The sequence below is a fragment of the Phodopus roborovskii genome, unplaced genomic scaffold (assembly GCF_943737965.1).
Source record: "Phodopus roborovskii unplaced genomic scaffold, PHOROB, whole genome shotgun sequence".
In the NCBI taxonomy this organism is placed as follows: Eukaryota; Metazoa; Chordata; class Mammalia; order Rodentia; family Cricetidae; genus Phodopus; species Phodopus roborovskii.
Window position 1 is genome coordinate 26,138,207 of NW_026126469.1, and position 26,189 is coordinate 26,164,395.

A 26,189-nucleotide genomic window follows, 5' to 3' on the forward strand; every position below is an offset into this window, starting at 1 on the left:
TAAGGTCAGTTTTGGTTCTTGATGTGACCTCTGAATTCAGAGTCCAGCCATCATTCTTGGTGGGCTCACCATTGACAAGCAAGCCCTTATTCTTCTTTGCTCCTCGTATAAATTGGGTATGGCTTTCCATGTTCTAGCCTCAAGTGTTTGGGAGAACATACTGCAAGTTTCTGTATGAATCCATGAAAATACCCCTTAACCCCAGTAGCTAAAGGACAAATAGAAACTCATGAGAGAATGCTAAAGATGGAAATCAACTGTAGTGTACTGCCAGTGGGTTTGATTCCAAGTCACCACTTACTATACAGAAGCCCTATAACATGCCTTTGTCAGAAACACTCTAAGGCCATCAAGGCCCTCTATCAGCTTTCTTCCTCTGACACTCGGAGTCACTCAGATGCTGCTTCCCTAAGTACCATGGATATCTCCTCAAGGATGATAGATAGTTGTTTCTTTAAGCAGAAGGTATCCCTGCCAGGCAGGAACACAGTGTCTGTAATGGGTAGGACAAGTGACAAGGAACAAGATTCTTTCATTATTGAGCTTTTTCATGTTTTCTTGTCCTCCTCTCTCAAAAATATGCTTTCATGGCTTACCACAGAGGCAGCTGCATTTAAAAAGAGAAGAAAAAAGGAGAGTCACAGTCAACCCTAAGTCTGGCTATTTGTAATCAGTGTGTAGCCTCGGTGATGAAATTTGTGAGTAATTCACTTCCCACACTCCCAAATGAAGCCTACCAGAGTGGGATCTAATGTTGCCACCATGAACACTAATGAAGGAAGCCAGGCAGCGGTACTGCTTGCCCTTGGGGACTCATTTTTCACATCACCAAAAAGTAATTTCTGTCATTTTCAGCCATCTGGTTGACTGAATTGTGAAGATGAAATTCTGTTCAAGAAGTGTTTAAGAGTAGACTCTGCTGGGATTCAAACGCCTTTTCTGGTTTCTTTTATTCACATTTGGGCCTTGGTTTCTTACCTGTAGGTAAAAATCTTTGTAGAAAACCCGATCTTTATTACATGAAGGACAGAAATGATATTTTTTAAGCACACTATGCATCATGGTAGATATATGCATGTTTAATTAAAGTGTTAAAATAATGCTGTAGTATGTTTATAATGTCTATTTACTTCACACAGTGCCCATTAACTTAGTTTACATCATCTAATCTGTTATGTATATTTAGTATATTGCATCTGTAGAAAATTATATGTAGAAGATTTCTATTGCATTGATTATCTCATGAATTTTATATGTGGGTACCACATCTTACTAACACAATGCTATGACCTAACAGTAAATATCGACTATTCTTTCCTTTGCATTTTGAGGCTATACTATATTCTTTCTTATGCATAAAATAAGAAATTCAAGTGATGGTGGTACAGAAATTTATTGTAAAATTGTTAAGAATGTGCATATCTTTTAATATTTAAGTAAGCCTAGCCTTACCAGAAAAGAGCTAACACTTTTTCATTATACATATCTTAAGTACTTCCTACAGCTCTCAAATGGCCAGAGTGAATGGAATTTTTACCTCATAGATGTTTTAGGAACTCTAGAGGGATTTGGAGAGGAAATAGCAAGTGTGGGAATTAAAAGTATCCTGGCTACTTGGTGTGAAATTTCAAATTTAGTTATAAAGTCTGAGACTTTTATAGATCACTGCTACAGTTTGCTTTTTACTGCCATGATTATATATCCCACTTTCTTCTGTCTACAGTTCCACCAAAGATCTCCAACATCTCATCAGATGTCACTGTGAATGAGGGCAGCAATGTAACCCTGGTCTGCATGGCCAATGGCCGCCCTGAACCTGTTATCACCTGGAGACACCTTACACCAACTGGTAAGCAACTGGCTAGGTTCTAAGATGCCACATTATATTTAAGATTCTACTGCATCAAAAGGGAAAAATGCATCTTTTTATTGAAACTCAGAAAAATACAGTATAGATATTGTTTAGGGTTCCATGGTTTATGCTAATGTGTTCACCATTTTAAGTAACTTAGTAATATTTTATCTATATCTATCTATCACTTATCTAATATCTACCTAATCAATATATAAATAGTAATACATAAAGTTGTCACTCAAAATAGACTAACTCTCAAAGAAGCAACTGTAATAACTTTAAATAATGCAGATGTGTGTGTGTGTGTGTGTGTGTGTGTGTATACACACATTTCGTATGCAACAGGAATAATAATACAAAAAGAGACTATCTACTTGAGCTCACGAGGGTATAGAGAAATGAATAGAGGAATGTGAGGAAAGAAAGTGATATAATTATACTTCAATTATAACATATTTAAAAATAAAGTGTAAAAATATAACATATATCTAAAACATACAGTATTTTGTTAATTGTGTCTTCCAGAAGTGTTTTGTATAAATTATTGTACACCACTTTTTAAAAACTTTTTAAATCAGTTTTCTCCTTTGTGGTGACACTATGTGAAGAAATTGAAAACAAAAAATTTCTCTGATTCCTAAATGCCTCCACTTGTCATCTAACTCTGTGATGTTTCATGCCAGACAAGAAACAGGCTTTAAAAGTATTGGGTCCAGCTGATGACACCAATTCAGTGAAATTCCTGATATGACTTTTCAAGAATGTCTTCTGTGCCCTTCCTGTCCCTCACCTTAACTAGGTCCCAAGGCTATAGTGGTTTGTGAACATATTTAAACATTTTACCAGATGGTTAAGGATTAATATATTGCATTCTCCCCTCTTATATGAATTATGTTTTCTTATATGCAAAACTATGTCTTCACAATCTATATATAATGGTACCTTCTATTTGAATATTACAAATTAAGGTCTACCAAGTCAATTGTAAATCAATTATAAATAGATTATTCTTAGAAAATCACTTATGTTAGTATATAATCTGAGTTTTAATTAGCTTATGTCTCATAGCCCCATATAATTTCTCTATAAAAGTATATAGATGTTTAATTTTCAAGGTAACTGGCTTTGAAATGAATACCAACAAACACACATAAGACTAGGTATACAATGATAGACATCCTGATATCAAGGTGATATTTGATCATAGTGTTTCTAAATATTTCTTTACTTTTGTGGTAAGATAATGGGGGGGGTCTGTCATAGTGCAAATTAATTTCCAGGCAAAGTTTGGGTCAATATTGCTCTTCTAATTAGGCAAAAGTTTTTTATTAGAGACCTCTATTCTGTTAAGAAAATGTTACTCCACACCCATGCTTATTTATGTATGCATCACATCATTTATTAATATTATATAAAAGAATCACATGAGGTAATTATTTAGGGGAATCAATACCAAACGTATTTACTTACAAACTCATTTTGCATCTCATATAGCAGGAACACATGGATGGTCATCCGAGGCATGGCCTTATAAATGTCACATATCTTTATCTAGAAAAAAAATTAATTCTTCAGACTCCTTATTTCCTGGAAGCCTCACAGTAAACACAAAGCTACTCTACTACCTGATCCCAAGGATAACATTGCTGTTTTGCCTACTGATGATTCAGAATTCAAATATTGTCCTGTATGTAAATATTTTGACAAAGTCAACATCTAAAACCATTGTGTTTGCTATCATGTCATTGAAAATTTATTTAATTCCTCCCATAATTTCACTCTAAAAGGTCTCTTTCAGCAATTTCCCTCTATATTTTCAATAAAATATTTTCTCTGTCTTTTCCAAAGCAGTGGTTTGTTTCTTGCCAATAAACCCAGACATCTTATATAAATTAAAAGATAAATTATCATGGGCCTTCATTGTATTGACTTTTGGTAGACTTACTGACCAATTTATGACCAATCTGTTAAGGTCATAAATTATTATATAAAAACTGAAAATTAATAAAATTGATTTTAAATGCTCCACTTAGGCTTTTATGGTCTTAAATTCATATAACAACAAACCATACTTCTGTTTCCATACCCTTATTTTTAATTTTTCTCACCTATTTTAATTAAATTTAAACTTATACACATATTTTATTTATCTTTTAATGTCATTCAAGATACAAGGTGGCAGATTAAAAAGTGAAAAATATAGATTTAAGGAAGGAATTTATATTCCTGCTATGATCGATAAGGAGCCTTATAATTAAAGGACATTCTTCATGTACAATTTTGAATAGTAAATAGAATTTTCTGAGAAAAATAAAATTGTTCCCTAGAGCCTCCAAATACTTCATTTTATTCTTCAAATTTAGAAAGATTCTGAGACAGAACCAAATCTTCATGATCTTCGCCAGTTTGTTAGCATACTCGTATCTACATGACTAAACCATGTAAAGTTCTGTGCAGTAATAAACATCTGTCTTGAACACTGAATAGTGTGATAGTTTCTGTGATGATTCAAGTAAAGCAAAGAATGGAGATCCAGTGACATCTTGCATAGTAAAGACAGTATTTTCATGTACTCTCAAGACCACTAGAGACTTCCAAACCAACTACAAAAATCTGGTGAACTCATAATGGTTCTCAGTACTCAATGCCAGGGGTCAACTGTTCTATCTGCCCCAGTTCTATCTGCCCCATTCATGTTCACTGCCTGAAAGCCACAGTGCTTAAAAACTTCCTGAATAATTGCCAATAATCAACAGAATTATTAATTTAAATACAGAATAAATATATAAACTTCAAACTTGAATACAGATACATAAGGTTTTGCTGAATTATTTGCATTTGATCCCCGGCTGCCTTTGATCTAAAAATCACATATTTTGATAACAGCGAGGAAAGTACTTAGCTCACAAAGCTTAAAATATGCTGATTTTCCCTCTTAGATCAAAATGTATACACCTCTGCTTAAGGCCATAGCCAGAGACATAAACAAAGATTTATTAAACTTACATATAGAAAATAGGATTTGAATGTATCCGTGTCAGATTTCTTCTTTGATTGTTTATAGTTGTATGTGCAGACTTTCTCTCTTACCAAATTATATGCTAACATACTCAGAACAACTCCTTGATGCACTTGCATATTCAGCATCAGGCCACTCCTTCCCTTACAATGGGCATCACTTTCCAAGCTCACTCTTTCATCTCTCACACAAAAGCAAATAATAACCAAATAATCATTTGACCAAAATCATCATGTTCCTAGTGGCAGGTAAGAGAACTTAATTTGTCTACTCTTTTATAGAACAAATTAGGCTGTGTGTGTGTGGGGGGGTGTATTTCGTTGACAATTTAGAAAAGGGTGATCTTTCAGCCAATCCAGTGCCACCTTTCTCGGAAACTTGCTCTCTGTGTGACAGTGGAGCTGCCTGCAAATCATTGTCACGTGATGGTGAAAATTGAGATAGCTTTGTTCAATTATTAATTGGGCCTTTCATAGTACAGTGTGTGACTGCCTTCCAGAGGAAATCTACCTGTGATTAGCTAGACCCCACAGGGGACACAGAGATAGAAAGGGGAAGATGTCATGCAGGGAATCGCAAATGTCTGATTATGTGCCATTTGATACCATGAAAAGGGAGCAATGGAGGAAAAAAATGAATGGCGTAATGTTTTAAAAGAACATTATCTTGATTCAGTTATTTTGCTTGAATTTTTTGTTACATTATCTAGTTTCTCCTTGTCCCTCCAAGTATACTGCAAAGATTTTTTTTTTTAAAGGAAAACTGGAAGTATCATAAACTTTCCATATATTTAAATTCAAAATGCCTCACTTGAATTTTATGATTCCAATTTTTTAATTGTTCTCATTCTGTTATTTTATATTGTCAAAATAAGTGTTACATACATGGTTATTAAATATGACCTGTTTTTTTCCTCCTTGTTTTTAGTCAGACTTTCATAGTCTTGTGGTTCCCAGAGGTTTAGTGAACCATAACATGTATTCTATATGGCATGTTTGTCTTCCTTCTTGAGCAATGCTGTTTCCACCATCACATGACTCTGCTTCTGAGTCTTTCTCCTGGCAATTATGGGGAATCCTATCTCTCAAATGTGCCTCATGTGGTGTCAAGTGTGCTCAGGTTTACAGAAGGAGTTTGTGTGCATTTTGTTTCTACGAAGGTTTTCACAACCTCAGTACCTTTTTCTCCATAGAAAATTCAAAACCTTGTGCTGAGGATTTCACCCATTAGGCTAAGACTAGCTCAGGAGGTATTATGTGATTTTTCTGACCAGTTAAAAGTACAGTTTGGCACCAAATAATGTGGGTTTAGTTTTAGTTTTTAACTGGAATATTGGTTTCAAACTTGTAATTGTGTTCAGACACATCATTCTCTCTCATACACAAATTGTTCATTTGGTCAGAATTATTTTTTAAAGTGCTTACTCTGAAAAATAAAAGATGCATTGAAATGTAAGACAGACATGGTCCCTGAACAAATGGAGCTTATAGTTCAACAAGAGAGCAGAGCATTAAACTAATAATTGCATGACTAACCCTTTAATTAGATTCATACAATATAAAAGAAAATTATGACATTCAATAAGACCATAAAACAGGGCCATATAGCAAAATCTGCAGAGCTAGCAAAGGTCCCCTGAGAGGATATATTGCTGAGATTTCACAAATGAATAGTACCTGTTTGAGAAAACAGAGAAAAAGTATCTTAGGCATACAACATGGCCATCCGAGGGCCTGGCATAACAATACATACAGGAATTTGGAAGAAAATCTTTATGTGAAACATGATGTTAATAGTATCTGGTCATGCTAAAACCCTCAATTTGAAGACACTCAATTTGGTATTGCTTTTTAGTATTCTGTTTCTGTCTCTAAAAAGGCAAAAAAAAAAAAAAAAAAAAAAAAAAAAAAAAAAAAAGAAAAGAAAAGAAAGAAAGAAAGAAAAATCATACAATAAATTTTTAGGGCCTTATCTGTAAATGTGCCTTCATGCAGTACTATGTAGAGATTATGTTTATTATATGTTACATATTTATGCATTGTACATAATATAACATCTATATGAAAATATTTGTATATGCAATATGCTGTATATTAATTACATTACATAATAGCATATATGGTCACAAGACACACATATACACAGAAAGAGGCAGATTATTGAAAGACAATTAGATAGCTTGGGTTTTTATTCCTGTGGAGATACTATGACCGCAGCAACTCTTGTAAAGAAAAGCATTTAATTGATGGTGATTTGCTTAGAGTTTCAGAGTTTCAGTCCATTATCATCATGGTCTGGAGCATGGTGGCATACAGGCAGATGTGGTGCTGAAACTGAGAGTCCTTACGTCTTAATAGGCAACAGGAAGTTGACTGAGACACTTGGGAGTAACCTGAGCATTGCAGACTTCAATATCTGCCCCCACAGTGACACAATTCCTCCAAACAGGGCCATACTCACTCCAACAAAGGCACACCTTCTCATAGTGCCACTCCTTATGAGATTATGGGGGCCTATTACATTCAAACTACCACAATAGAGCTTGAAAAAAAGAACATTGTTTTTATGTTCTGGTATATACTTTATTGTCAGTGCCCAGGAATCAAGCACAAATCTACAGAATTCAGAAACATAAAGGCCAGAGGATTAGGGGAAAGAGATGGTCATGGGGACAGTAAAATGGTTCAGTAGGTAAAGTTGTGTGCTATCAAGCCTGATGACCAGAAATCATCTATGTGATAGAGAAGAGCAGATTCCTACAAGGGTTTTTCTAATTTCCATGCCCCCCAAAATACTAAATGAATAGTGTAATCTTTTTAAAGTGTTCATAACAAAGAAAATGATATCTAAGCTATAAAGATAAGAGTGATCCTAGCTTCTTTTGTCACAGCAAGGATTTATTTTGCATCATATTTTGATTATTTTTATTAGTAGTTGAATCCTTCTATCTTTCACTATAAAGGTATTGTACAACCAATATTTTCTCTCACCTGCATTCATTATTTTTCTGATTAACTTCTCAATATAAAATGGTCAAACTAATATTCCTCCTTGATTTTCAGTATTTCAGGAATAAAGCTCAAACCACTTAGCAAGGTGTTAAAATCATTACTCAACTACTTCTTGTACCTCTGAATCTCAAACTGTAATACACTAACTTAGTAGGTAGAGCATGAGACTCTTAATTTTGGGGTTGTCAGTTCAAGCCTCACATTGGGTGCCAATATGTAGCACAAATAATAAAATTCCAGAGACAGATATTGGGGTTCAAGCTGAAGATCAGAAAAGCAAAGCAGCCAAGTAACCAGGAAGCTCTTACCTCTACATAGCTGAGGCAAGCCCTGACCTCAATGTGCAGACTAATTGACAAGTGAATACAGAATGAGACCCCGAGCTTCCACTTTCTAATGCTGGAATTAAAGGCATGACCTCCCAAGTGCTGAGACCACCTCTGTGTGATCTCTGTTTTCCTTTTATACTGGTTCACTCTCAGGTGGCCCTGGGTGGCCTTGAACTAACAGAGAGCCATTTACCTCTGTCTCCTGAGTCCTGGGATTAAAGGTATATTCCACCATTGCCCAACCTTTATGGCTGATTAGTGTGGCTGACTTTGTATTCTGATCTTCAATGGCTTTATTAGAGCATAAACAACATAATACCACATCAAACTATTAGAATTAATGCAGTAGAACATATAACTTACATTTAAGAATGTTTTGTGTTTGGTCTTCAGTCTTCTACTTGAAACATGAATGCCCATTCAACATATACCATCCTTTTGCCAGCATAAGATGGAAAAATTTCAACATGACTCTTTGTCTAGGAACATAGTATCATACAATTAATAACTTTTTCATCTATTAGGTTATTCACCTTTCTTTGGTTTGTGAGACTTTTTAATATGTGTGTGTGTGTGCACATGTGTTTGCATACATGCATGCCATGCATGTGCAAGTCAGAGGAGAGCTTGTCAAGGTTGTTTCTCTTTCCTCCAGAGTTTTGAGGCTCAAACTCAGGTCACCAGTCTTAGTAATAAGAGCCTTTCCCTGCTAGATACCTTGCCTACCACCTTTGCAAGATCTTGAAAAGTCTATAAGCTATCTGTTACCCATGTATCTTTTCTCAAGACACTACATGATAGCGACAAACAACTAAAGCATTGGTGGATACACTCCAAATAATGTTCAGGAATTACAATACTCAGACTAATAGTTTCATTAATAAATTAATGAAACAGTTTTGGGAATGTCATAAAAGTTTTCTACCTAAGTTCTGTCTATATTCTTTTCACATTGAGTTTCCTACATGTGTGGATACATGCTGATCTGGCTTGTATAATTTCACTATTGGCTAGGGGAAGTACGCTGAAATATTCATTCTTGTGTCTTACATTTTGATATTATTTATCACTCTTTTGTGATCAATTGATTGTTGTTTTGCTTCCCAGCAATTATTTCATTCAGTAATTGTCTTAAGCTCTTGTTTGCCTTTCCCTTTTCTGTTTTCCTCATGGAAGCAAACATGTCTGTATTCTCACTTCCCACTTTGGTATCTGGCTCAACAGGATTAATGAGTATGCTCAGTATCTGTAGAGTAAATGAATGAAGTGCTTGCTATGAGGTACAACAGACTCTGTTATTGCCAGCTTAAAGCTGAGATGTAAAGACAGCTTTCCCACACTATAGTTTTGCTACACTGTAGTAGACAGGTCTTTAAAATACAGGATGTTTCTTCCCTTTTGGCACTGTGACATTTCTCCCCCAGGTTTTTATGCCCGAGAATGGACTTCTCCCCATGTCAACAAAGATGTCAGCATTGTCACTCCTTTGAAGTGTACTGTATTGTGGGTGGGGTAAAGGAAGCTTCCAGGCCTCATACTAGCTGATGGTCAAAATTGCTTAGAGTGGAAGAAATCACCTCCCCCCATGGTACTTCGTCTCTTGGTGAGATCTAGGGTCCTGTGGAAGTGAAGCTCCCATGAATAGGATGATCAGAATGAGGATCTCAAACACAGGGGTGCTAAAACACTGTAAAAAAAAGTGTCTGGAACTTGAATATATTTAGGAAATATCTTCAGAAAATGATTAGAATGTGGATTCAGGTGCAGTGAACCTGAGCTGAAACCTGTATCTATACAAAGAACACAGCAAGTGTAGATCTGCTCTACCAGCATCATTCAGGATCTCATGACAAAGGAAGTTAGAAGGTATTGGAGTATGTAAATAGTCTAGTAAAGGGAACACCCAGTAAGTCTCAGGATACACATAGAATTAATTCAATATTAATACAATGTCTCTTGTTTTTAACTTTGCTTCAATTGGGATACTGGGGAGAATGATATATAAGAATATTAAAAATGTAGTTTTGAAAATAGGATTATTCCTGCCTATTAGAGTTGGCTACTGGTCATTAGAATTGTCATTAGCTTTTTAGAAACACAGTAATTTTGGGTCTCAGCACATACCATCTTGATCTGAAGCTGCAGCCCATGAAGATCCCCAAGTGGTTTGAATGCATATTTAACTTTGTAAAGCCCTGGGCTAGAGGAAATGAATCTTCAAATTCAGAGGAAGCTGTTTCCTTAGCGTATAAACTGTAGAAATTAACAACCTGTCCTCACTTTCTTACTGAATATGATCCTAACTGAATCTTTACCTCCTTTCCTTCCGAATGCATGCCTACTGGAAAAAGAGAAGAAGAAAGGTTGGGGTGGCATACAATACCATGCTGTTTACTATTTGTCACTGGGACTATTGCCCTCTAATGCTCTAATGTTCTTTTTGCTACATTAGGTGCTGCTGCTAAGTACTGCAGGAAAAAAAATTAGTCTACGGAATAAGGAAAGGCAGTCTGATGACAGTAGCCACTTTTCTCATCATCTTTTATAATAGCTTTATCTGCAAGCATAGACAGTAGCATGTGGCCTGCCTGCCTCACACTGGTGCTTTGAGTGATCAAATGAGATAATGAATATGAACGGGGTCTGAAAAATGGAAAGTTCTCCACAAATAGAAAAGATTGAAAAGAAACATGATTTGGTAGAGAGGGTTCAGAATTTGAATTCTGAAAGGACAAGTTCAAGTCCCTGGTATCCATAATTTACTTTCACTGGTATAGGAAGGAGCTTTAGAAGGCCCATGTCTCATCTGCAAAATATGAATAACAGAGTTCACCTATCAGAATTCTGCTGCTGGCCCAAATGTAATAATCCAAATCAAGGTGATTTGGTAATGATAAAAGCATTACTCAACTACTCTTTGCTGTTACCACATTATCGATGCTACAGAGTACATTATAGACTGAAATCATTGTAGTCATCTGGTTAGATAGTAAAAACTGACCTCAAAATCTTGATTCGTTCAGTTGATGAATCAAGGAATGAAACCAGAATCTCTCAATAGTTATAGCAGAGTTCGTAATAGGATGGTCCCAAAACCAATAGCAGCCTCAGGCTGGAAGTACACATCAGAAATGTGTGTTATTAGACCCCAATCTAGAATCACCCTAATCAGAAACTCTAAATGTGGGACCCAGCATTGTGGCCATTAATAAGCTTCTCAGGTGATTTCAATGCATGATATACTTGGAAGAGCCTGCCTTCAAAGACAAGACATCTTTCTGATATAGACAGAGTCATGGGGTATCTCTACCAAATGTCAAGTGAGTATAGAAACATGTGTGATTCTTCTGTTTCAGTGATTGTTTGCACTCGGACACAGCACACACACGTGTATAAAACTACTTGCTATGTAAATTCATTGTCGTATTTCTTCCATTTGGATTTCTATCACCTTAGATGAGGAGGTTTGGAAGTAATACTACATAGAATTTCCTCCTTTGTCTTTTTCTACATTCTAATGATATTTGATGCTAACATATCACTTAAAATGTGCACACATTTCTGAAATCCTCATCATCCTCTTGGCACATTCATTTGCAAGTCTCCCAATACACTGAAGCTACAATTCATCGTAATAAAACTGAGAACTCTCAATAGGTAACAAGGATGGAGTCACAACTGCACACAAAAGACATGCCAATAAAGCCAACCAGTATCACCTGAGAACAAGTGAGAAACAATCTCCTCTGCTTAAGAGAGAGGGAGAGAAAAGAGAAAAAGGAACTCCTTGCCACTTCTTGTGTGACACTGACCTTCCTTTTATCACCCAAGATTCAAATCAGGTATTTCTCTCAGTTGGTCAACAATTTAAAAGCAATGAAGGCTGCGGGAAGTCACACCATTGTTAAACTGTGACTTTGTCTTCTGTGAATTGAAGTGTTAAAATCTGATGAAGGAAAGAGTACAAAAAAAAAAAAAAACTTTAATAATTCAACTTGCAAATATCAATGCAAATCAGTTCTAATTCTTCAAGGTATTCTAGTAATAAAACCCGAAATGTCAGTCTTTGAATGACATCATTCTTTTTGAAACTTTTTTTCTTGTGGCCTGGTCACTAAGGTTTTCTGCTGTTGGTATGAATGACAGAGAATACCAGGTAAGAATATAGAAGCATTTACGCCCCCACCCTCCTGCACCTCCTAAAACAGTAAATCTGTTTGAAACTTTAAGACTATTACATATTCCTAAATTTTATCTTGTAACAAAAATCATTCCAATGATGCCAGATGCAATTGAGGACCTAGTGTCATGTCACTGGAGGTCACTTGATATAGACACAGAAGTATTCAATGGGCAGTTTAAGCAGTTTGGAATGTTGACCAGGTAAGATTTGGGAGTTGTCTGGGAGAAGACAGAGTTGCATTGTTACAAAAAAAGTAGAAATAGACACTTTCAGTTTTTATATTAAAATAATTGTAACGATGCTTGCTTCAGTATATCACCTCTTAAAGAAATTAAGTAAGTCCATTTATTTAAGAATAAAGTCACTACAATATATCCCAACCTGGATCTGCCTTCATAAAAAACCATAGACTGGGGGTTTAAAAGCCACTGATTTCCTTTACAGTTCTGGACAGTAGAAATCTGTGGTCCATTGTGTACATGCTTGGGTTTTGCTAAGAGTAATTCTGCTGGCTTGTGGATGGCTGCCATCTCTCAAGAAGCCTTGTGACTACTGCTTTGCACTTGCAGAGACAACAAAGGACAAAGTCTGTGATGTCTCTTTTTAAAAGGGCAGTTATTCCTCCACAAGTCCCCCACCCTTTTGGACTCACTCACAAAAGACCCTGCCTCTTAGTGTTAGTGGGTGTAAGTCATTCAACATTTGGACTTGGTAAAAACATGTTCAGTTCATGACTGGTGCCTGTTTTCATGGTGGTGACCACTTTATCTTTTTGCCCATCTGGTTCTTTGTGAGCTTGGAGTCAGTTTTTCTTGAGAGTGAATAAATATTCTGGAGATAAATCTCTAAATTCAGAGTTATCAACCTTAATAAGGAAACTACACGGGAAGAAACTTACCACCCTACCACTTGTCACCTTCCCAAAGTACAGGTGCCCTGTCGATAAGGCTAATCAGAAATGGCTCCTTCATCATTTCAATGAACCGAAAGCACAATGAGTTATCCTTGTAACTCACCAAGGTCAAAGCTAAAAGAAAAGAAATGGTTTTGCATGTGTGTAAATAGCTATACCCCCCCCCCCCGCCCCCGTTGGCAATGCTGTTACTGATTACTGCAAGAGGAGATCATTCTCCTGGGAACATTTCAGCATTCTCTCCACAGCAGGCTGACTCAGCTGCTGTGTGTCAGAGTAGATCTGAGGCTCTGCTGAGCCACTCTGCAATGTTGCTAGGCTTTGAGAAAGCCTATGAATCTTCACTGTGCTCTGTGCCTAGTCAATGGCATAGTTCTGCCAAGGAAATGTCTGGCAGCAGGGACACTCATAATCTTATTTTATCACACTGTGTGAGAGTGGATGACTGGTGATGGAGGAGTGATAAAGGGCAGCTACCACAGACAGCCAGTAAGTACGACATCTCACTTCTGACCTGACCTTCATAAGGATGGAGAATAAGAAGTGTTATTTTAGCAGATTCTTGACATCTATTGTCACCTCAGTTTTCTAACATTCAGAATTCAAACAAATTCTCAACTTGAGACACATTGAAGACCACTTCCCCTTCTCTGGGGTTTCTTTCTTCTATGAGAGAACTATATGATATTTGGACAAGCCAAAATGAGTACTCTGGCCTCTCCCATCACTATAGTACCTCTCACCATTGGAACTCTTTTTACTATTATTACTATCATTCAAATAACTGCACTGTCTTCAACTGTTCTTACTATGATGCAACACCATACCATCAAAGGTGCTACACATGCACAATGCATTATTTATGTATGAGATAGAAGTCAACTACTCCAGAGATAGTCTTCAAATATTGCCACATAGTCCCAAGGCAAGTTCAGAGTTCGAGAAACAACCAGCTATGAATCCATACCATGGTCAGAGAGCAATATCATGGGGTAATCCCTGGGTTTGATAAAGGACACAGTAAAAATACCATGTTCCAATAGACATTCTAAGTACACTTTTCTCCTGGTTGAAACATGTACAGCCCAGCATGGTAGCACAAGCCTTTACATTTTGCATTTAGGAGGCAGAGGCAGGCAGCTATTTGTGAGTTCCAGGACATCCAGGGGAATATAGTGAGACCCTATCTCAAAATTTAAAAAGCAAATATACAATAAATGGTATAAAGATAGGTATATAAGCATATACCACACACATGTATATACATTTGCTTAGATTACATATATACTGGAGATAATTTTTGTGACTTCAATGAAAATATGTTTCTCAAGAATAAGAATGATGAATATACAATTATGATGCAATATTTGCTGGCTTTGGTTGGCTTTTTCTCACTGAAATCACAGTGATCTCAAGTGTTCATTCTATTCCTCGGCTTGAAAGGAGACCCTCTGAGATCATTCTTCACAGTGTATTGAAACATTGAATGTCAAATGGACATTTTCATTTTTCAAAATAAAAACTGGGATAACTTATGATCCCTCTGTTTAGATCTATGAGAAGCTATAGTACAAAATCTACATACAATCTGAGACCTAATTGCATGATCAATCATACAGTTTTCCCTAACAATGCTCCTCAAATTATTTTGGTATCTGTTCTATCAAAATAACATATGCACAGGCATCTTAGAACTTTTACAACCCACTACCAGAGGCTTATGGGTAAAAACAAGGAAAATGTATTTTCTAGAGTCAAGAGGTCCCTGGACCACAGTTTAGAATCCTTCCTTGCTTATCCCAGGCTTTAGTAACTCATGACTTTCCTAGTGTATGATGTTTTACTTCAAGCTTCTGCTCTATTGGCCTTCTCTTCTGCATCTCTGTTATTGAACATCTAAACCCCTTCTTTTATTTTATTGTGCCTAGGAGCTATGTAGAAGCCTACAATTTAAAAAGATTTATTTATTTAGTTATTTACTTAGTTATTTATTATGTATACTGTTCTGTCTACATGCATGCCTACATGCCAGAAAAGGGCACCGATCTCCTTATAGATAGACGGTTGTGAGCCACCATATGGTTGCTGGAAATTTAACTCAGGACCTCTGGAAGATCAGCCAATTCTCTTAATCTCTGAGCCACCTCTCCATACCAGAAATCTGAATTTTTTTCTGCTAATACCCTCCTTAGTGCATATGTTAAAAATGCAGTGGTTAAGGATGTGGACAAACTATTTTAAGGGACTCTGTTGAATACACTATATATTTGCTTTGCAGTGAAAAAAGTTGTGAGTATAATGTGATGAATGGAAGAAAATCATGTGACTTTTCAAAAGGGCAGTTGGACTACAAATATTGTCTTAGGAAATCCAATCTAATTAGGCCAAGACTTTATTATACAATAACATGTGGAAGACACTATACATACCATGAAATTCTTGGAGTTTACTTGTGGTGACAAAAGGGATTTTTGATATGTACAGAAGAGCTAGGCATTATGTGTAATATTCAGAAACCATCCTGAGTGAGGTAACCCAGTTAAAGGCAACAAACATGGTACGTACTCACTCATATATGGATTTTCGACATAGAGCAAGGGATTACCAGCCTACCGTTCATACCACCAGAAAAGCTAGGAAACAAGGAGGACTCTAAGAGAGATATACATGGTTCCCTGGAGAAGGGGAAAGGGACAAGATCTCCTGAGCAAATTGGGAGCATGGAGGGAGAGGAGACAGAATTAGGAGAAAGAGAAGGGGAGAAGAGGAGGGGAAAGGTAGGAATGAGAGATCAGGAAGAGTGAGACAAGGAAAGAATAGAGGAGAACAAGAAAAGAAATATAATAGAGGGAGCCATTATAGATTTAAGGAGAAACATGGCACTAGGGAAATTCCCAGAGATCTACAAGGATGACCCAACTAACAATCTAAGCAATAGTGGAGAGGCTACCTTAAATGTCCTTCCATGATAATGAGACTGATGACTACCACATATGCCATCCTAGAGCCTCCATCCAGTAGTAATGGAAGCAGAAGCAGACATCCACAGAAAACACTAGCCAAACCCTTGGAATCCAGTTACAGAGAGGGAGGAGTGATGAGCAAAGGGGTCAAGACCAGGCTAGAGAAACCCACAGAATCAACTGACCTGAACAAGCAGGAGCTTATGCACCCCAATCTGATAGCAGGGAAACCAGAATAGGTCCAACCCACATTCCCTGAATGTGGTACTAGTTAGGAGGACTGGGCAGTCTATGGGGCCTCTGATAATGGGTCAGTATTTATCCCTAGTTTATGAATGGACTTTGGGAGCCCATCCCACTTAAAGGGATACTTTCTCAGTCTAGACACATGGAGGAGGGCCTAGGCCATGCCCCAAATGGTATGACAGACTTTAAAGACTCCCCATGGAAGGCCTTACCCTCCGTGGGGAGCAGAAAGGGAATTGGCTGGGATTTGGTGGGGATGATAGGGGAGGATGGGAGGATGAGGAACTAGGATTGACATGTAAAACAACTTTATTTCAAATTTAAATTTAAAAGGGAGGGGCAAAGTAAAGAAGAAAGTTAACCTGGACAAATATATAGTTTGCTAGCAAGGGATTGTGGTACCAACATATAATCCTAACAGTCAAGAGGCTGAGGGAGAAGAATCATCAATTTGAATATAACCTGTGCTACATAGGCAGTTTCAAACCAACCTTAACTACCACAGTGAAAACTTACCTCAGAAAAGAATAAAATTTGATATGACTTAGTCTCTGTATGGCCCTCATGATATGGCTTCCAAATAATGTCCCATAACAGTGTCATAATAAGACTTCCTCTTACTGCTGTATGAATTAATGATGTAGTGTTTATGAAACAATTTCCAGTTTACCTAGTCTTGCAAGATCTCAATAAATGTAGTTCCCACTGTTGGTGGTTGCGTTAAAATTTCCAAAAGAAAAATGTGCAATATATATGTAAAAACACTAGTCTGCAAGTACCCATGCCTATAAGAAGAACCAAAAATAAGCACTGTTAATGATGACATTTCCATCACCTCAGGGCTTTAATTATAAGAAAATTTGTCTTTGTCATCAGCAGCCGTGTACACAGTAATTGATAGACCTTGCTGCTTCGAGTGTTGTTTGTACTATATATGCCAGGTGTCCTATTTGAATCCTAATGGTTTTTCAAATAGAAACGTATGTGCAGCCCCAAAGTATGTAATACAAGAAAAAAATTCAACACAATCCAGGGGCATGCTGACAAAATGAGTAGAGGGCAAACAGTTGGCAGGAACAACATTTATTGAGAGCTGAGAAACAGAACTCTGCTCTGGCTCAACCTGAAGGTACTTTCTTCCCATCTGCATGTTTTCTTCTCACAGCTGGAACTGTAGCCCTTTGGGCTGCCTTGCTCTCATCACTTAAGTCAAACCTTTCTCTCATGCTTGCTCTCCTGCTCCTTCAACAGTGTATACAGGCTGTGTAAAGGAGCCTGGTGTGTCTGGGAAGGTGGCCACATTAGCACATTTGGAGACCTGTCAGATGGCCTCCAGCATTTTGTTCATCCCGGTTTTCTGGCTCATTCCTTCAGCCTAATCTTCTCCTGAGTTTTCTAATGCCTGGTATCAGGAGAATATTCTCTATTATTCACTTTCCATTCATAGTGTTAGTCCAGATTCTTCTAATCTGTAAGTCAATCCTCTGAAAACCAGAAGTCCGGCAATGCCTCACTTTGGGCATAAGTGCTGCTAGTAAGCCACACAGTGCCCTACTGGGTGGTCGGGGACATTATCTGCTGGGGTCAATATGATTCTTCTGACCTTATGGAGTTGCATAATTTATATTTCAGCATCACCTATTCCACCAAGCAGAAGTAGTTTCAAAATAGTCAGAGTAAAGAAAGAGACGGAGAACTCTATTGAAAAGTTATTGGTAAGGAGAAAGTGATAAACAATGCAATAGTTCCTGTAGGGATATCTACCATCTAATTCCTAGTATAGGTGTATACTTGTGCATACATAGGAAGTAGATGTATACATAGATTCTTAGTAAAATCACAAAGATTCATTTCGGATATACACAAGAAAGTCATATAAGGAAGAAGACGAAAAGTAGGAGTATTGTCAGCAAATAGCTTTAGAGATTCTACAGTGGTGGGGCTACAAACTGAGGAAAACAGGCAGCTCTCTGAAGTTGAAAACGATACTCTTTCTTGAAGACTCCAAAATGAGCTAAGGCCTACTGAACACTTGATCTTAGTCCAAAAGGAGCCCCATTGAACTGTTAAATCTCTAGAATTGTAAGATAATAACTAATATTAATTTAATCCACTATGTTATGGTGACCTGTTACAGCAACACCATACTAATACACTAATTAACTCCTTGGAGTTGATAATAGTTAGACAGTCATGTAATACTGGCTTGAGCTTTTTCAATAGAAACAAAAGTTCGTTGAGCATGCCTGTAAAGAATGGCTTATTTGTTAATAATCGAGAATAACAGGGAGTTGAGGTATCTGATCAATGATGTCAGCACATTCTATTATTGATGTTTGATAGTCACAGAATTGTATTGTGATAAAATGTAATGAAAAATACTAAAATAAGTTTTCATTCATTTCCTTTTAAAATTTGTGCCTTTTGATTTTGATGATCTAATATGCACCCAGGAAGTGACACTGCCTTTGGGGCAACTTGGGGAGAGACATTAATTATCATAATACCATTATAACTGGAAGTACCACTGCTAATATTATTTTCAGTTGATATATAGTCAAAAAGGCATCACTTTCTGTGGAGGACATTTCAGACTTTATCCATCAAAGTACATCTTAGCGAAAGCTGTGTAATTGCTTCAGAATTAAGATTCACCCACTTCAGGTATTCGCCCTGAACAATAGAAAGGAGGACTGTTAATGTTAAATAAGACTCCTAAATATTGAGCTGAGAAAAAAAACAAAAACAAAAAATACCACCAGTGGCCTCAACTTAAACAGGGCTAGGTAAGCTCTTGTTTTTAGAATTAGTTTACACTTCCTTTACCCATTAACTAGATTAGGTCTAGAATCAGGTCTGCATCAAGAATGCCAAAAAAAAAAAAAAAAAAAAAAAAAAAAAAAAAAACAGACAGAAAGAAAGAAAAAGAAATAATGAATGAATATATAGTTGACAGTGTCTTCACCATCAGCGTTCAATACACATGTTGCTTTGGCTGAATACCCAAACACTTAGAGTGAAAGTTCGCACTGAAGAAAGCCACATGCTGATATAGAATCCCACAATCTAGAATAGAATCCCCACTCCAACACCACCCTATCCATACCCACACATTCCCTGGCAAGTATGTGGGAAATTTTTCTGAACTTTCATCTCTCAACCTTCTTCATGGAGAAAATAAAAGCATTTAGGATAGTTCTTTCATGAAGGTATGGCTAAAACTAAGTGGGATAGTCCTCATAATGTGTTTTTTAGCCTGGGACTTTGTGATCACCAAGGATGCTAGAGGTCACAGATTATTGTTCTTAGTAGAGAATGGAAGTAAACTTCAGTTTTAGAGGCAGAAATTGACAAATCAAAAGACACTAACACCAAGTGGGGAAATTTAACTAAAATCTTCACTGCTTCCCTCTAGTCTATATAAATATATGAGTCTGGAATTCACTATTACATGTCTTCTTCATTATTTGTTATAGCTTCCCATTACATGCATACACACATACACACACACACACACACACACACACACACACACACACACACACACTTGCTTGGCTCCCCTTGTGAAGAAGAAGCACAAAGAACTCCACAAGTTCCTGTCAGGAACCTGCTAATGGCAGGCAACAGCTGGGTAGTGACAGAAGCTGTGTGCTTCAGGGGCTAATCCCCTACTGAGTGGAGCACTTTCATATCCAGCCCCGAACAGGCATTCTGTAGCAGCCTTCTCTGTGAGCCTGTGGTGTCTCTGCCTGAAAGTCACTGGGCTCATAACAGTGCATGGTTTGTTTGTCCGTCCTTTCTCAATCTGTTTTGACTACAAAATTGGGAGCACCTTTTGCCAGTAGCAGTTCACCAAATTCTAGGCTGCCTTGGCACTTCCATGGCTGAGAGAAAAATGGCTAACCTTATCAAAAATTTGCAGGTTTGAATCACTTTGTTTCTTCACAAGCTTGTCCACAAATCAGCCTCTTTTGTTTATGACATGATGAGGTCCACACACTGGAGTAAGCACAGTGCATCAGCTATCTGCTGGACAGTACCTACTTTGTGCCTTAAGTGTGAAGGCAAAGAGAATTTGATAAATGGTCCCCAGCCCTGAGGAGTGAGAAAGCTGCAAGTCTGAGCTAGCCAGAGAAGTGACTGATAAAAGGAAAGACATGGACATGGACTGCCACTTAGTTTCCCAAATTTCTTATACAAAGGAGCAAAAGTCCTAGAACATGTCAATGTGCACATTTCAAATCCTGACACTTGTGATATGGAAGATTTCTGTCACTGTATAAGCTTTCAAACAGAACAGTGCTCTGAGCAGGGGATGATGGCAAAGCCTTGTCATTACCCACACACTAATTCTGGCCTCACTGTTGAAGGGATTTGCTTTGTATTTTCAGTGCTAACACATTGAGCTGTAGAATGATGCCAGACCTATGAGCGGCAACCAGATGCTTGGGAATTGGGTTTTAAATGTACCTTTAAATTGATACCAGGGGTCTTCAGTTCTTTCCCGGAGGAATGTCAATCTTTAATTTTTTGAAGGATGACTTTTTCTTATCCTGTGAGAATAAAAGGACAAAGTTGCAATCCCTAGCTCTTCAATTAAGGAGTCTAACAGGAGAAATGTGGTATCTTGGAAAATAGTATGTTGGAGAGGAAACTGAACTGGGGGAATAAGGGAAAGGAGATTCCAGTTCTGACTTTGGCTCTGATTATCTGTAGGACCAAGGACAGACCACACTTCCTCTCGAAACATTCAGTTTCTTCTAAGTAAAACAGAAAACAACCTAGGCTTGTATTTCTAAAACTTTTATATACAGACAGGTGAACATCTACTAAAGTGTGGATTCCAATTCAGCCTCATTGGGAATGTCGGGTGAGGGTTATGCTCCCAGATGATGGCAGTACTGGTGGTCTGTGCCATATTCTGAGTAGGAAGCACCAAGAAACTTAGTTCTTCATAATGTCACACCTGGAGGATGAATGAGTCTTTTCAGGGCACCCTCTATTGTATTTTCTGTATCCACGGTATCATTATTATTCTTGTTGCTAAAAATATGTTGCTCTTACTAGCCCACACTCTTAGTGGTAGTGCTTCAGTAACCAACAATCAGGCATCCCAGCATCTACTTTCCACCCCCTCTGTTTCATACCCACCCATCAGAGCCTTTCAGAAAGATTCTATAGCACTCTCCAAACCCAATTAACACTTTGTAGTTGCTTCCAGAATCTCACCAGAAAAGCTGTAGGGATTATTTTGGATCTACGCTCTACTTTTAAGTACTTTTTATATCATTATCTTTCTGTCTCTCCTTGCTGCCATTAAATGGTTCCCAACTAACGATAGTGTTTCATTATAGTGGACATTTTCCAGTGACTGGAGATATTTGGGGCTGTTATAATTGGGTTGTACCTACAACATCTGATGGGGTGAGGCCAAGAACACTGTGGAAATCACGAAGTGATTAGAAAACCCTTCACATATAAACAGGTTCAGAGTTCCACTGTAGGAAAGCTGCTCTGTAGCTACCACATTGTGTTTCATGTTACTCAGAATTCCAATCCCCTGCCCATATCAAGGCATTAGTCTTGCTACACCCCCTTTGTTTTCAATGCATGTTTTCTATGCACCACAACCCATTAAATAAACACACACCAAAACAGGCATGCACATATCTCATTTTCATCATTAATGCCTCAATTCAAATACCCTAAAGGAAGCTGCCCTGGGTCATCCTCATTCAGGCTCTAGCACTTGTATTACACTATGCTATTGTATTTCCTTATAGTGATGCCACTACTTAGACATTTATTATGTGCGTGTTTATGATCTCTCTATCTGTAGCCTTACAGAAGAATGCATCTCCCATAATCCCAACATAGACTATACTTTGTCCATCTTATTTAATTTATACTATACATTATAGAAGGATGACCGTGATGCATTCCTTACTCAGATATATATTGGGTTAATATTAAATGCACGAATCACAATGGAATTCACCAGACAGTGCATGTTTAAATGTAGAACTTTAACCCTTAGTTTAGCAAAACACAATCTCTTGGTGTCTTAGAGCTTACTATTTCTGTGAAGAGACACCATGACCTTGGCAACTCTTATAAAGAAAACATTTACTGGGTGGGGGTTTTCGCTTACATTTCAGAAGTTCAGTCCATCATGGCAGGAAGCATGGTGGTATGCAGGCAGAGATAGTGCTGGACTTGAGACTGCTACATCTTGCAGGCAACAAGACAGCAACTGACTCATTGGGTAGTATCCTGAGCATGAAAAAAAATGCTCAAAGTCTAGTCCCACAGTGATACACTTCTTCTAACAAGGCCATACCTAATCCAACAAAGCCGCCACTTCCTAATAGTGCCACTTCCTATGAGATTATGGGAGCAAAATACATTCAAACTATCACACTTGGGTATGGAGTCTAATAGTCTGCAGTTAAATAAATTTCTCTTGTGATTTCTATACACACTAGCATGTGAATCCCACTGTGCTGGATAAGGATGTCCAAACTCTGAGTGCTCATTCCTCAGGCTATGCATTGTTCTTGTCAGAATATCCTCTTCCCTTTTACCCTGCTATGATAAAGGCCAGTCAGGAGTCGTGATTTGGTTTAATCTCTGTGGAAAAAAAAAAAAACAAAGGGCTAGGTAAGAAGGCCTCGACAGAGGCATTGCATCCCCACAGGACATAGATAGATATAGGTGCAGGCCAACACATTATAAATAACAGCAGAGCTCCATGTTTGAGGTTGAATACTGTGGTTGCCTACAGCATTAACCAAGCTATCTGCATCATGATATTGAATAGATGTGGTCTTTTTTTCCTTAAAAATTGAAGGGACCTTGAGGGGAGGGGAGAAAATGACCTTTCTTGAGCAAATAGCAGTAAATGAGAAATGAATAAATGATAAGCACAAATTATATGAATTTAACCTCAAATAATGAGTTTCACGGGGGTTTAATTTTTCCTTAAAACCATGCCAATGGCTATGAAATCACAGTCAACTAAACCCTTAGATGGGTTTCATACAAGGCTAATGAACCATGTATTTCCCATCTTGAAATGTCTATTTTCCTTCAATGTATAGGGGAGAAGTTACATTTATCCCTGTTACATCCAGTCTTACTACATCTATTTTATTTTTTAAATATTACACTAAGAAAAGGAACTTAAAATTATTATTATAGTAGAATAAATAAAATATTATTGCTCTGGAACTATCGTGAATTAAAAAATGGCATGGTAATTATCTGCACAGTTTAGCTCAGTAGTTAGAGCCTGTCTTTTAGGTATTATTCTACTACCAATAATTTCTAACATGTTGTTGGGATTTGATGTGAGGTCATTATTATTACTTCTTTTACATGTTTTTGTGATTGCAGTTGGTTCAGTTAATTGTCACACGCAAATCTGATTATCATATTCTGGTCCAGATACCCAACTTAACTTCAGTCCTTAATTAGTACTATTAGGTGTGTCACTTCAATCAGTTATGAATCCACTTTACCATAATTCCGATAAAAATTTCCATGTTGTTTTTTAAATTGGCTTTCATAGATAAGTTGGCTTGATTTCAAATTTATTTTTTATAGTATTAGTTTAACTAATTGGGTGGTAATCATAGTGAATTAATCCCAGGGACTTGTTTATCTCAAGTTCAAAATATTAATATATTGTGTCTCAAGGTGAGCTTTCTCTAGTGATTATTTGTATCTCTTTAGAGAAAATAAAATACTATAGCTAGAGTATGGTATTTCTTCATCAGAAAAGGTACTAATTACCTGTGTTATAAAATGATTCTTAACATCATCAACAGCAAATTCTACCCATATTGCTTCTTGGGAAAAGCAGTATACTAGATCCTGAATAACATAGGAGAGAATGAACACTAGATTAAACAAAAGGAAAAAGACATGATGAAACAGTATAGTCACTCAGGACAAGAAACTGGAAAGGCAGTATGATGGAGCTCTGGAATACGCACACCTATTGATCGTGTTTATCTTTAACAACCTGTTATTGATAGCAACAATAGTATGGTACACATACACATACAGCACCATTAAGATCAATGTCCCCCAAGTACTGACCAGTCATGTTTCCTAATCTTTAAAAGGGGGGTTTTGTAAAAGTCCTTAACACATTCTATGTGGGGAAAACTTATAATCATCAACTAGCAGGAGCAAAGATAGTAGATGTGCAGTATAAAGAGGCTTCTAGAAATAATCTCCTAAAACTGTTCTCATTTGCTTCTGAAAATATGACATTCTGGTCATGTACACTCACTCAGTCATATCAATCTGGTACATCTGTTCAAGAGGGATGCAAAATAAACCTGTTCTCTAGTACACCATCATCCCAGAACTTCCCAATTGGGCACCTGTTGCCAATCCAGTCTCAACATATGCAGAATGTAAAGATAAATGCTCAAATTGGCAGTAGAGTCTTTCCAAACTACTGAACTAAAGTAAATAAAGTCAAAGATCGTCTTTAGTCAAATTTCCTTTCCAATCTATTGTAAATCACACTTCTCAAAGTGAGAAATTTATATTAATAAGACAACAAATTGTCTTGCTCCACCAGAATCACAAGACATTCCACTAATGACTTACTCCCTCCTGAAAGGGGGCCAACTTTCCATTTATAACATGATCACTCTAATCATTATTTAAGTGCATTACAATGACTAAGAAAAATATTACAGTAAGGTGAATTCCACAACAAAGGCAAAATAACATTTATTTTATAAATAAATAATTTTTTGGCCATGAGCTTCACAGATCCTATAAGTTTCTGAAGAAAACCATGTTTTGGAGGATGGTAGTCACTTCACCATCATAACTCCTGTTTAGTGTTGCTCCTTAATTTTTAAAGGTGGTGGTTAGTTACATATCATGATATCTCTTTTACTCACTGCTCATAAATGCACAGATAGTAGACTCAAGTATTTCCATCCTTGTTCTTCTGTTGAAACTGGCTCCTTTTTTATATTTCCTTGAATCCATTATCACTTAGTGTGGGATATTTGGATAACTGATGTCATCTTCCTATCCAGGAAGTCAGTCTCCTTACCTTCATCATTGCTGCAATTCTGCATTGTTACTAGATACATGCAAAGGTCAAGTTTGAATCCTCATGGTGGAGATAAGCTGTCAAATTTCCTTTGTCCCATAGTCTACCATAAGAAAGCTCTATTATTTGACCAATTAATTTTGTATCTTAAAAACAGAGCTTTAATGGGGAAGACAGCTTCTTATTTTTCCTAAGAATATATACTGATGGTATACAACATCACTTTTTAACGTGTAACATTTATTTACTGCTTCAATTCATACATCAGGATAAAAAACATTATTGCATGTGATTAGCAGGAGAGAAAGGAGTAGGCGAATAAGGATATAAGAGCAACATTATTGTTTTACATTTAGTACAAATATCTTGTTTTTCCCACATTAAGTTGTCTTTAAAGAAAACATACCATACCACAACTCTTGTAATTTTCAAAAAGAAGGAGGGGGCAAAAACAATATTCTCATTTTATAATGAGAAGTAAAATGAGTTCCTTTAAGAACACAAAGGAAATAATCACAAAAATAAAAATGTCAAATTAACATGAACTGTAATGACTTGGAATTTTCTGAACAAATTTCAATAAGG

General features: G+C 37.0%; 1 protein-coding gene across 5 annotated transcripts in view; it reads left to right on the forward strand.

Moving 5' to 3' along the window:
- Lsamp (limbic system associated membrane protein) overlaps nt 1–26,189 on the forward strand; it is a 2,056,906-nt gene that overhangs the window by 1,834,493 nt on the left and 196,224 nt on the right. For all 5 annotated transcript variants that reach the window (XM_051191489.1, XM_051191490.1, XM_051191492.1 and 2 more), the window contains one exon: nt 1,724–1,849. In XM_051191489.1, coding sequence (XP_051047446.1) covers nt 1,724–1,849 — 126 coding nt within the window. The remainder of the gene's footprint in view (nt 1–1,723; nt 1,850–26,189) is intronic.